Genomic DNA, 14,498 nt, shown 5'->3' on the forward strand with positions numbered 1-14,498 from the left:
AAGTGTTATCCCTTATTAGCCTCATTTTCACACACAATAATTCTAAACGTCAAAAGCAGCCATTTGCAGGTGTCAATGTAAATTGTTTAACTTTTTACAATTTCAACCAATCAAATAACGCGTTCCAAAAGCTGCGCGATGCGGTGACATTGACACCGGCAAATGGCTGCTTTTGATGTTTAAAATTATTGTGTGTGAAAACGAGTTGATTTCTTGGCTAATATTCGGAGACCGAGCTAGTTATTGACGTGGATAGTGTTCCTTGGATGTGTTTTATATGGAGACATAGACAATTTATCGGGGATTCGCTTATTACGTGCCTAACAGGACTCCTCCAGTGTAAACACAAGTGGACAGGCTTAGCTAATTTTGGACAATTTCCCTTGTTTGAGGTCATGTGGACAGTTTAATACTGCATCGAATGGATTGACACAGGTACCGTTGGAAATATAATTTATTTTGCTGTAATCTGTGCAGAGTTTTTGGTGATAAACATATGAATTGTGTAGCAGTGCCTTGGAATTCATGCCCGGTAGTAGAATTGCGTTGGTGCCCTTTTCCTTTTTCTTACATATACTTTTTTTTTTTTTTTTTTTGACTGGCCCATGTGGCATGGCTCATTTAAATATCAAAGTATTTTTGTATATTATTTACACAATTACGTATTATGTTATTTCCCAGGATTTGGCTTTAGAAGAGGGGCATAGACGCACATTGGGTAGTCAGGGTTGGTGATACCCCAGGCCATTGTATTATTATTTTCACTTTTCATACTAACAAATTAAAGTAAGCAGCACTTCAGGGCAAAAACATGCACAACTTTGTTTGAGCACATGGCCTTCATTTATTATTATGATGAATCATTAAATATCAAAATTCACTGCAATGGCCTGTTCTGAAGAATGAATGTAAGCACTCACTTTCTGGCTGATACTGGTAGATAATGATGTTCTTCAACTTGTCTGTTACTGAAAACACATACAAACATAAAGTGGTAAGTATTAAAAATCACATCAAACATTAGGCTAGGCAAACAATAATGGAATATAAATATGTGTCAAATAGTAACTACAGGTAAAAAATACAAAGAACAATGTCAGTTGGAAGAGGAAAAAGCAAAAATGGTCTACTGAATGTGAGAAAAAAATTATACATCAAGCTAAGGATTTTAGCTCACTTTTCTAATAACATGCACAATGGCTTAAATGCCCTGACATTGCCTGCATCTTAGAGCCCTCTATAGACTTGTTGATGCATGCTTGATAGGAGCACCATTCTGGGAAAACTGTACTTAATGAATGTGCATAAAGTGTCATCCCATGTTAGTCTGTGCAGACTACACAGGTTAATCAGGGACAACACCTTCTATAAAAGCAAAAAGTGTCGTCACTGATTAGCCTGTGCAGACTGCACACCTAACAGACATGCTTTAAGCCCAGAATTCTCATAATACCACTCATATCTTGCAAACTTATCCACATGTACGAAATCATGGAGGCTACCGTACTTACCCAAGAAGGAGAGTTGGGTTCCATCAATAAAGAAATCAACTTATCCACATGTATGATATCATGGAGGCTACCGTACTAACCCACAAAGGAGAGTTGGGTTCCATCAATAAAGAAATCAACTTATCCACATGTATGATATCATGGAGGCTACCGTACTTACCCACAAAGGAGAGTTGGGTTCCATCAATAAAGAAATCAACTTATCCACATGTATGATATCATGGACGCTACCGTACTTACCCAAGAAGGAGAGTTGGGTTCCATCAATAAAGAAATCAACTTATCCACATGTATGATATCATGGAGGCTACCGTACTTACCCACGAAGGAGAGTTGGGTTCCATCAATAAAGAAATCAAGAGTGTAGATCTCCATGGGTTTTACATCCTGTCAATAAAATATGTATAGTACAATAAAACAATATCTTAAACGTATATTAAAAATGCATCTAAAAGTTACAGCATATAATTTTATTTCAATGAATGAAATAATTTTGAAAAGTGATTTTCAATTGAAAACACAGATATTGGAAAAAATACTGTTTAAAAAAAAAGTGCACGTGCATTTAATAATTAACATGTTTGATGTCATTATTATTTACTTAACACATACAGAGGACTTTGTGATAAAACCCAATCAACCCTACTAACTGTTAACATACCAGTAAATATAACAATGCCTTTTGAATCAAAATGAACACACATTTTGATAGTAAAATAATTAACAGATGAGTAAATCTTATAATTCTTACAAGCACCTATTCTAGTCAGAACTCTCTGCCCACACAAAATAACAGACTGTAAGTAAACATACCAACTGCTTCGAAGCTTTATAACCAAAATCACAGTTTAAAAAAGAACGAACGTGTTTCTATGGCAACGTACCCTAGCCACCTGTGATAGGACTCTCTCAGCATCCTGGTACCTGTAGAGGGTGACGCTCTTCTGTACGTCTGCTGCGAAGATGAGGCACTTGATGGTGACAAGCTGATGGATGTAGATGTGTGTGTCAATGAACGCTATACCCACCAGGTCATTGTCCTTCAGTGTCCACATGAAGATCTGCAGAGATCAAAGGTACTGGGTGAGTGACATCAATAGTTTTCTATACATAATATATGAGTCGTAATCTGTGAAAACCGGGCATAATGCATATGCGTCAAGTGTCGTCCCAGATTAGCCTGTGCAGTCCGCACAGGCTAATCAGGGACGACACTTTCCGCTTTAATGGTATTTTTCGTTTAAAGGAAGTCCCTTTTTACCGAAAATCTAGTTTAAGCGGAAAGTGTTGTCCCTGTGCGAACTGCACAGGCTAATCTGGGACGACACTTTATACACAAGCATTGTGCCCAGTTTTTTCAGAACAAGACACATACGATTATCAATATTTAATAACTAGTTTCTTTGAATGTCAATTTATACAAGGCTTGTCAGTGGATGTGACATATCACATGATATTTCCACCAAGCATGTGCAAATGGAAACAAAAATGCTCCAAGTTTCATTATGTTATATGACCTGGAACTTTTAATTGAGGAGCATGGTGATGGGCCGGACACATAGTCTGATAATGAGAATCCATAATCCAAAGTAATATATTAACAAGAGCGCCATGATGGCCCTGAATCGCTCACCTGACTAACCTTGCTACATCAACTTAAATTCTATCAGACCCTTATACAATCCCAAGAAAGATTTCATTAATTAATACATTCTGACAAAATGTCATTCAGATGTGATGAAAACTGTGACCTCTTTTATCTACACAAGGTTTTACTAGAATTGGCCCGGTGACTTAATTTTTGACCCCAGATGACCCATATACGATCCAAAATCAGATATTATCAAGACAAACATTCTGACAATATTTAATTTAGATCTGATGAAAACTATGACCTCTATTGTCTACACAAGGTTTTTCTATGATTTGACCTAGTGACCTAGTTTTTTACCCTAGATGACCCAAATACAATCCCAACCCAGATTTCATCAAGATAAACATTCTGGCCAAATTTAATTAAGTTTGGATGAAAACTGTGACCTCTACTGCCTACAAAAATAGTTTTTTTAGTTTGACCTAGTGACCTAGTTTTTGACCCTAGATGACCCAAATTCAACCCCAACACAGATTTTAACAAGACAAACATTCTGACAATATTAAATTAAGATCTGATGAAAACTGTGACCTCTATTGTCTACACAAGGCTTTTCTATGATTTGACCTAGTGGCCTAGTTCCTCACCCCAGATGACCCAAATACAATCCCAATCCAGATTTTATCAAGATAAACATCCTGACCAAATTTTATAAAGATTGGATGAAAACTGTGACCTCTATTGTCTACACAAGGTTTTTCTATTATTTGACCTAGTGACCTTGTTTTTGACCCCATATGACCCAAATACAATCCCAACCCAGATTTCATCAAGACAAACATTCTGACCAAATTTCATAAAAATTGAATGAAAACTGTGACTTCTATTGTCTTCACAAGGTTTTTCTATTATTTGACCTAGTGACCTAGTTTTTGACCCCAGATGACCCAAATACAATCCCAACCCAGATTTCAGCAAGATAAACATTCCGACCAAATTTCATAAAGATTGGATGAAAACTGCAACCTCTATTGTCTACACAAGGTTTTTCTTTTATTTAACCTAGTGACCTAGTTTTTGACCTAGTGACCTAGTTTTTGACCCCAGATGACCAAATACAATTCCAACCCAGATTTCATCAAGATAAACATTCTGACAAATTTCATAAAGATTGGATGAAAACTGTGACCTCTACTGTCTACACAAACAAATTGTTGACGGTTTTTCTATTATTTGACCTAGTGACCTAGTTTTTGACCCCAGATGACCCAAATACAATCCCAAACCAGATTTCATCAAGATAAACATTCTGACCAAATTTCATAAAGATTGGATGAAAACTGCGACCTCTATTGTCTACACAAGGTTTTTCTATTATTTGACCAAGTGACATAGTTTTTGACCCAGTGACCTAGTTTTTGACCCCAGATGACCCAAATACAATCCCAACCCAGATTTCATCAAGATAAACATTCTGATCAAATTTCATAAAGATTGGATGAAAACTGTGACCTCTACTGTCTACACAAACAAATTGTTGACGGACGCACGCACACACACACACACGCACAACGGACGCCGGACATCACACGGTCACATAAGCTCACCATGTCACTTCGTGACAGGTTAGCTAAAAACCCTCCAAGGCATTGATAAGTTAGAGGGCGGGATCAAAATCTACACTCTTTGTCTGGACACAATAACATAAATTAAATATCTAAAGTAAATATAACAATCCGCACAGCTATTCAGGGATGACACTTTTGGTTTTTATTGTAATTTTTGTTCAAAGAAAGTATTTTCTTCACAAAAAAAAACCCAGTTTAAGCAGAAAGTATTGTCCCTGATCATCCCGTGCCCACTACACAGGCTAATCTGGGACAACACTTCATACACATGCATTAAGCCATTTTTCCCACAGTGCACCTTAATTAGTTATGCTCCAATTTAAGACTGCATTAAGAAGAAACTGGACGCACCTTCTGACCTATAGATGACACTAGGTAGCCACTGCAGTGTGTGAGAGCTGACACTGGACCCTTCTGTTCCTTGTCATATATAACCTGTCAAATAGATCAAGAATAAATATGTACAAGATAATTTTAAACATTATTTAGTGCCACTTGGTTTTAACATTGTTATGCAATCAGTGCACTTACAAAAATTAAATCCTTGTATTATATTGTATGGTTTTTATTTGAGAATAAAGACAAATGAAAACTTTCACAAACTTGACGAAATAATCAGCCCCTAAATTAAATGTTGTGACTCACATTTTTTTTAAATGAAAGCACATTTTTATCTTCTTAAATGTTTGAGCTAGGCTCTGTGAAAAGGGGGTTGAATGCATGTGCAAAATGTGTCATCCAAGATTAGCCTGTGCAGTCAGCACAGGCTAATCAGGGACAATACTTTCCACCTAAACTTGATTTTTGCTAAGAAAAGACTTTTTTCAAACGAAAAATATCATAAAGGAATCAAGTGTTGTCCCTGATTAGCCTGTGCGGACTGCACAAGCTAATCTTGGACGGCACTTTACGCACATGCATTAAAACCACTTTTTACAGAGCACGGCTAATTTGTTAATAAGCTTAATAAGCTTACGCAGACTGGTCTGGAGCTACATTGGCCACATATGGCATGAAAACCATTTTTGCACCACACAGGTAAATCAATACATAATTCAAACAATTGATAGGATGAATACATAGGATTCCAAATCGAAATTGAGCTGAATAGACACATACTATTGCACTGAATTAAATTCATTAAAGACTAGTACAAACAATATTGAATATAGGAAACAATTAATGGGTATGTAGAGTTAAGAAAAATATAGTGAATTTTAGAGAGCTGCAAAATAAGTGCAGTGTATTTGTTTTCAGACATGTTGAGCAATTTTTTGCCCATTACTCCACCATTTTAGTATATATTTTTCCACACAAAAAATCACAAAATTTCAGCAATGTCATGTGAAAAAAACAAACGACCTTGATGGTGCATGAGATTCTTACAAATCTTATACACCACATATCAATTTGATGTACAATATACTTTGTTAGGACAATTTATAACGTTTAGCAACATATGCCATACAAGCAACTTTCATATCAATCACTGGCAAAATGTCAGATAAAAGACCTAGTACCTGAAAAAATAACACAAGACTGTCCCTTCAAGCATTAACAAATATACTTGCTTTCAAGATCGTATCAAGAAAGAAAGTATAAAAGTATAGTACATATATTTTCTCCTGTGTTATTCTCTGAATCAAGTAAATGAGCCGTGCTCTGTGAAAAGGGGGTTTAATCCATGTGCGTAAAGTGTTATCCCGGATTAGCCTGTGCAGTCTGCACAAGCTGATGAGGGATGACACTTTCCGCTTTTTTATGATATTTTTTCATTCCAAGAAAGTCTCTTCTTAGCAAAAATCAAGTTTAGGCAGAAAGTGTCATCCCTGATTAGCTTGTGCCGACTGCACAGGCTAATCTAGGATAACACTTAACACAAATGAATTATACCCCTTTTTCACAGAGCACAGCCTAAATAATTCAGTGAGAATGCCCTACCTACCTTGATTTTATGTTTGGTTAGGGGCTGGCCAGGCTCTGGGACTACTTCTATGATGTCAAATATGATGATCTGAAACAAATAGGAATCCATGGTGTTCACAAGAAAATAGGAGGGCAGACTTCAATTAATTCCTGCTGTAAAATGATAAACAATTTTAAAATAGATTTCAATAGTATACAAATAATAATCAGGTTTGTTCTCGACATATATACAGGGTACAGGGTCATTATTAATTTTTTTCACAATTTTATTTTTAGCCAGCTGAAAAATATTATAGCGCCCAGAGCTGGCAGGCACTTTTTCCTGTGAGTGTCCACTCAAATTTATTACTGAGTATAAATATAACATGCAAAATAATCATGAATCATTTATTCTATTAGAAGTCACAAGATTTTAAGGTATGAATACAACACATCCATGTAAGTAACATAATTTTTCTTTGATTTGGTAAATTTCAGAATTTCCTCTAAATAATTGACTGATTGAGAAGACATGATTATAAAAATCTTAATGATTATAAATGTCTCCATCTATTAAAAAAGTAATAAATTCTCTGCCTGAAGGATATGGAAAGTAATTGGTACACTGTAAACTGTAGTAAATTAAAATATAGTCAGTGGCTAACTTGAGTGGATGGTTTAAATCTGATCAGTGTCATGTCAATTATAAGTTACATAGATGTTTGATCCAAAACTTATCTAGGTCGCTGTGGATATGGTGTCCACCTAGCAACCAGGAAGAAAAGGGTTTGATCCCAATTTGTGGCAGCATTCTTTAGATCTCATCCAAGACACCAAATACTGGTTCTACCCAGGAAACGGAATTTAGAGCATTTCAATAAGCATTTGGCTTTCGATGCAAAAATAAAGCTTTACACTTAAGGTTACACTTAAACTTATTATATCAACTTTAATTATTATTTCCATAGATGCTTGATGTACATGATCCTGAATGATATTATGCCCTAACCCTGCCCCGTCCCAGAATGTCTTCGCCCAGACAGATGCTGGTCCCAATGGCGATGTACCCCTTGTAGCCAGACACCGTCTCCTCAGATTTCAGCGGTACATACTTCAGTGTGGTCACATGTTCGAACTCCTCCATTTCTATCCTGCAATCATTCAATATGACCCCATGTGAGTGAAAATGGGTATTATACCATATGCAGTCAGCACAGCTCCGAACCAGCCTGCACAGTGGTGCAGTCTGGTCAGGAGCTACTCTGTCCCCTAATGAGACCCAGAAAACTTTTGTGACTTATGAGTAGACAGCTTATCTCATGACATGTCTGCACAATTGTTAAATCAGCCTTAACAGTGTTAAAAAGATTTATTAGATTTCCATTCAAACATATAAATAACACTGCCCAAGCAACTTCCTTAAAAAGGCTTTTCTTAAAGTAATTCCAATTATCATGACAAAAATTGCTTGAAGCCAATTTCTATATACTTACTGTGTATTGGGTACAACCTCCCATATACTTACTGTGTATTGGGTACAACCTCCCATGATGTTGGGCTGTACAGCTGACACAGGAACTTCTGTGCAGTCGGGTAAACAAACCTCTCATCTGAAACACATAAGCAAACCTTTGTTCACATATTATGTTTTTAAAGCCAAAGGGCTGATCAGGGTTCTCAATAAGAGCCGGCCACCGGCCAAATCGGCCGTTTGAAATCAGATTTTGGCCGGTTGAAAATCGCTCAGATTCGGAAATCGGCGACTGACTTTTCGAAATTTGCGTGTCTTTTCGGTAATTTTGCTCCTTTTTGCTATTAAGCAAAGACGTCGCTTGATTATCTCCCTTAACGCATTACAACAACAACAACAATGAAAAGGTGCAAATTGGAATCGGTCAAAAAGCAGTCAAATATTTTGACGTTCTTTTTATCAAATGGGGAGTTTTTGTTCCTGATTGCTTGCCTTTTTTGTGTTAATGCAAAGTTTTTGTTGTTGTGAAAGTTTGTTTCAATTCAGTTACGTTTCAAACTAGAAGTGTCACGCAAAATGTGCATGGTAGACGGACGATCAGGCCTTTTCTGCCCATTCCTGTAGGGCCGAATTTTGGTCATATTCCCAATCCAAAATCAATAAATGCATTATTTAACAATATTTATTGGTAAATAATTTGGAGTCTGTTGTGCAGGGATGAAAAGATGAGGGTGCTAGTTATTTTATTGATTTAAAAGCAACGCATTAGGACAACAAAGAGTTGTTTATTTATCGACTAAAAACATTTTTGTTCAATTCTAACATTTATTGATATATTCTTGTGTAATCTAAATAAGATCTATGATTGTAAAAGCTTTTCTAAGGTTGAGAATACTTTCAGCATTGTGAGTTTACAATGCTAATTTTGTGTTTTTTGTCTACATCAAGATCAGTGAGTATCAGTCACTCACCTACGTATAGACTTTTCATGAAAAGGAACAAATATTGGATAATTATTAGGGATGTAAAGGAACATTTGATAAAATTACTATATGAGAAGTGAAAAAAGAGTTCTGTTCTTGAGAGAAATTCATTTAGCTTTGGGAAATACAATATTATTTTATTTAAATCTAATTTCAGAAGGTCAATATGATATTAAAATACCTATTTTGGTTTTGGTTCACATCCCTTATAAGTATTTATAAAACATAATTTGCCTTCTAAAAAGTACAATTTTTAATATGAGCACCTATTGGCGTGTAACGAATCTTCAATACCTTTCTCAAACACCTCGAACTCACGCTCTTCTGAGGTGGTCTTAGGTAGCTTGTTGCAGATGTCTGGATTGTGCATCACCACAGCATACGTCTGCAAGCAACAAGGCACATGACAAGAAGGGGTACATATTCAAAGCAGCAGTGTGGACATTCCCAACTATGGCTGACTTGTCTAGCATTGGGAAATGTTTACTGTTTGATGTAAACTTGTCTATTCGAATGATACATACCCGGTACAATTTCTGGGTGTGCATATCATGCAAAAGCGGGAATTCAATGATATCATAATAACTATATTCTTGTAACTGTTTCTTTGGACACTCAACATTTTTAACTACCTGGTACCTCCCTTTCAGCCCCTAAAATTATTTTTGGCTAATGATATTTTTCAGACATCCCATTGTTTTAAGCATTATGAAGACTTTCATTTTACATGGCAGTGGTATTTTATCAGATTTCTAACCTGTTTGCAATATGCAATCACTTACATGTGTTTTTACAACAAGATGATGGTACTATAAAACCTGAAAAATAAACACAAAACTTTGCTGATTGCCCGAATGTCTCTCAAAAGAAACTTGCATGGTATCAAATCACACTGGAATTACTGGTTTAAAGCATGAAGACTCATGAAGTCTAATCCTCTTACATTTTGCATAGTGTGAATACAACACAACTTATTTCAGTCAACTCTGATTATTTGCAATCTTAGAACTCTCCTGATTTTCTGTCTTGACCCTTTACCACTCAGATATATTTAATGTGTTATTAGTACTTAAAAAATCCAATTATATTAAAGAGATTTCTTAAAAGATTCAAGTTCTCAAGACTTTATTTCGAACCCTATCATACTGATGAGTGGAAAACAGCATGAAACTTGAACAGACTTGAAATGACTCACAGGCTGTTCTGGATTAATGTTTGGTTGCACATTGTCATTTTTACTGCTTCTAAGCAGGAAAGTATTTAGAACAGTCCTGTTGACATACCTTGCTGTCCATGTGATACACAAGGAAATGGGGCGTGCATCGTAGAGGTACCTTCCTGATTGGCCAGGGTGCATCATATGTCAGGTGGGTAGGCAGCACTGATATACGCATCTCACCCTGTGAAAAGACAGCATATATTATTAAAAGTATTTGTTTAATGCAGTTAAAGAAAAAAATATTATCAAAAAGACTATTGCAAAGCAATAAAAGTCCCCTACCCGCTCCACCATTGTCAGAAATTCCACCATTGTCAGAATATTTTTTTTTGTTGCCATAGCAACCAGAATTTTTGACGTAGGAACAAAATGAAATGATGTGCATAATGTCCATATTGCCATCTATCCATGTTGGAAGTTTCATTAAACAAATATGAAGAACTTTTAAAGTTATTGCAGGATCCAGAAAATCACCATTTTCAGCAGTATTTCTAGACTATTTGTTGCCATAGCAACCATAATTTTTGACGAAGGAACAAAATGAAATGACGTGCATAATGTCCATATTGCCATTTATCAATGTTTCAAGTTTCATGAAAAAAATATGAAGAACTTTTAAAGTTATCGCAGGATCCAGAAAACCACCATTTCCAGCAGTATTTCTAGTCGTTGCCATAGCAAAAAGAATTTTTGACGTAGGAACAAAATGAAATGATGTGCATAATGCCCATATTGCCATCTATCCATGTTTTAAGTTTCATAAAAAAATATTAAGAACTTTAAAAGTTATCACAGGATCCAGAAAAGTGTGACAGACTCACAGACTGACGGACACACAGAGCCCAAACCAAAAGTCCCCTCCAGTGAAACTGGTAGGGGACTAATTATTCTATGTTCCATGACATAGTTTATATAGTTTCTTGAATTTTATCTTGAACATGTTAACTTTACCATGTATAATTAAATGTCTCTAAAATGTTTCATCTCTAAAATGTTTGCATAACTGCACTGCACAGAGTGAAGATCATGTTGGTCAATCCTCTAAGCTTACAACAATGTTGTTTGTTAAACTTGCAAAAACATTAGTTTTATTATAAAAAGCTGTCTTTTCATCAGAATTATCAGTAATAAGACCCAACTCACCTGCTTATTGAAGTAGAGGAACCCTTTGGGGCAGTTCACATTATGAAATGGGGCAAAGCAGGTAATGGCCCCATCAATCCCCATTGGATGGATCCTTAATGAGCCCCTTTGTGTCATGAACAGCCAGTGGGGGTACGGACCGCATATGAATACCTAAAAGAAGCCGCACATATAGAAGTATAGATACATTGTGGATAATGTCTACTGAATGAAAACCTAGAAAGCATCATATTGAATTGTATGATTGTGTGTTTAGTTTTTTTTTACCATTTTCAACAGTATTTCAGTCAAATCAGACAGTCACTAATGCTGCTAAAACTGTAACTTAAATAGCATTTTCAAAGACAACAAGACATTATAATTATTGCAATATCAATTATAAATGTGCATGATAACAATACAGTTGAAATCAAACACACAATTTTAATAAGGATTCGGAATAAGTGTTTTTGGGCTAACAAGAAAAAACATTAACAAAAACTGTCAGACAGTTCTGACATGTCTAGAGGCTTAATAAAGAATAATGTGAAACCATTAAATTGTCTGCAATGTCACAGTAACACTGTGTTATTGATTATAAAGCCCAACTTTAAAACAAATTTTTTAAGTAAATACATTTTAATTATTAAATACTTACCTACTATCTCATAGCTTTCTCCTTTCCAAGGGAAATTAACTCATCCAGAATTTTAACTGGGAATCAACAACCTCCATACCGTAATACAGGCCAGGTAAAACATAGTGCAATGCAACCTAGGCAAAAACCGGTAACCAACCCTCAATATTCTTTCAATATATATACAACAAGGGACAAAATTGTCACAAAACCAGGTTTTCAAAAAAAAGTATGATAAAGGGAAACAACTACAACTCAAAATGTGCATTGCTACTGATTGTTCATCACAGTTATCCCCTTGTTTCAAAATCAATCTATTTTTAGTTGTGGCAACCTTGACCTTGGAGATATCTACGTAATTCTTTTTCGCAACACAACGTCAAATGATGGTGAACAACTGTGCCAAATGATTTTAAAATCTGACAATGAATGACATAGTAATGGCCCGGACAAGCTCATTTATGGCCATTTTTTACCTTTGAACTCAAAGTGTAACCTTGACCTTGAAATATCGATGTAATTCTTTTGCGCCACACACCGTCAAATGATGGAGAACAAATGTGCCAAAAGATTTTTAAATCTGACAATAAATGACAGAGTAATGGCCCGGACAAGCTCATTTATGGCCATTTTTGACGTTTGAACTCAAATTGTGACCTTGACCTTGGAGATATCGACGTAATTCTTTCGAGCGACACACCGTCCAATGATGGTGGACAAATGTGCCTATTGATTTTAAAATCTGACAATGAACGACATAGTTATGGCCCTGACAAGCTTGTTCCGACCGCCCACCCGCCAGCCCGCCAGCCAGCCAGCCAGCCCGCCCGCATTCGCCAATCTAGTTTTTTCCTTAGGAAAACCTGGTTAATAAAAGAAGAACTTTAAGAGGAAAAAGTTGTTCTTCTAATAAAATTTTCTCCAACAAGGAAATCATGAAGATAAAATGAGAAGATGAGGTCCCTCCAGATCCTTAGCATCTAAGATCTGAGTTAAATGGCACCAAAGCCATCTACAAGACTGTGGCCGCCATGCGGTCAAGCTGATAGGCGATCCTATGTATCAGACCTCTCGCAGCTATCAATTCTCCAACATGGAGTAAATAACTGAGATAGTAGTAGAAACAACTGGCATAGAAAGCTTTTTGATTCCAATAACTTGAAAACATGCAGAAGTCAACACGAAATGTCGTCTTGCTAATCCTGCTAGAGTCACGTATGTGTCCCAACTGTTCCGTGACAGTGACTGCAGCCGACAGGTAAAGGTGGTTTAAAAATTCATCTTTAGGGTCTCGAACATAAATTATAGATCTGATTAATAGAGGTCAAATAGTAACGTTCAACCTCAATGCTAGACTTCGAGCCCGCTTCAGCCGAACCATCTGCAAGACCAGTTGTCTGCATGTAGTTGGCTGAGATAGAAGTAGAAATAACATATATAGTTATTTCATAATCTTCTAGTATTAGTAGTTCATAACCAGCACCAGAATGGATTGCTGGTCAGGACAAGCAAATTCGTAGAATTGATTTCCCCCGCCAATATGCTTCTGGACACAAAAGTGTTATATTTGACACTCAAAAAAGCATTTGTTTCAAGATACAAAGGGCCATAACTCCTTTATTATCCAATGGTGTACAATGCCATTTGGCGTGCATCATCTTCTTATCCATATATATACTCATACCAAGTTTCAATGAAATCCGCCAAACACTTCCAAGATATGGCTCCGGACACAAAAAAGCATTTTGCCAAGATACAAAGGGCCATAACTCTGTTACTAACAGATGGTGTACGATGCCATTAGGCGTGCAACATCCTCTTATCCATATATATACTCATACCAAGTTTCATTGAAATCCGCCAAAGCACTTCCAAGATATGGCTCCGGACACAAAAGTGACGGACGGACGGAAGGACGGAAAGACGGACGGAAGGACGGACGGAAAGACGGAAGGACGGACAGAAGGACGGACAACGCCAAAACAATATCCCTCCGCCTATGGCGGGGGATAAAAATCAACCATAGACCAAGTCAGCGGAGATGATTTGGTAACCAACGGTCGCCAGTAGAACATCAGTATTGAAAAACACAAAATGTCATGTAGATTGTTGAATCCATAAAATATTGAATTCAATAGAATAATAGCCAGGGGTATACAACAAGGTTATGTAGAAGATACCCGTGATGCTACAAAAATGACCGATGAAAACACAGTGTAATACCGGTGATTGGTAACTGGTGACCGAACCGGACCAGTCAATGACCGGTAACTGTAGCCAGGTGGACGGACCAGTCATAATATGACCGGTGATGTTACCAGTTAAAGACCGAAATATGGTGAAATCCATATGGTCAGGGCTTGCCCTGGCTCAATAATTTCTTTTTGACGAAGAAGTGGAGGAAAAATAATGACCAGTGACCGGTGAT

At 36.6% G+C, this 14,498-nt stretch overlaps 1 protein-coding gene across 10 annotated transcripts in view; it reads right to left on the minus strand.

The window, feature by feature from the left end:
- Positions 1-14,498, minus strand: part of LOC127844928 (cleavage and polyadenylation specificity factor subunit 1-like) — a 61,572-nt gene that overhangs the window by 4,953 nt on the left and 42,121 nt on the right. For all 10 annotated transcript variants that reach the window (XR_008032974.1, XM_052375481.1, XM_052375480.1 and 7 more), the window contains 10 exons: positions 11,455-11,607; positions 10,376-10,492; positions 9,387-9,477; positions 8,164-8,248; positions 7,648-7,789; positions 6,679-6,747; positions 5,085-5,168; positions 2,396-2,572; positions 1,832-1,898; positions 921-968 (listed from right to left, as the gene is read on the minus strand). Coding sequence is in view for 9 of the 10 variants with exons in the window: in XM_052375481.1 (XP_052231441.1) it covers positions 921-968; positions 1,832-1,898; positions 2,396-2,572; positions 5,085-5,168; positions 6,679-6,747; positions 7,648-7,789; positions 8,164-8,248; positions 9,387-9,477; positions 10,376-10,492; positions 11,455-11,607 (1,033 nt within the window). In the remaining variant the exon portion in view is untranslated. The remainder of the gene's footprint in view (positions 1-920; positions 969-1,831; positions 1,899-2,395; positions 2,573-5,084; positions 5,169-6,678; positions 6,748-7,647; positions 7,790-8,163; positions 8,249-9,386; positions 9,478-10,375; positions 10,493-11,454; positions 11,608-14,498) is intronic.

Source organism: Dreissena polymorpha, chromosome 9 (assembly GCF_020536995.1).
Source record: "Dreissena polymorpha isolate Duluth1 chromosome 9, UMN_Dpol_1.0, whole genome shotgun sequence".
NCBI classification, from domain to species: domain Eukaryota; kingdom Metazoa; phylum Mollusca; class Bivalvia; order Myida; family Dreissenidae; genus Dreissena; species Dreissena polymorpha.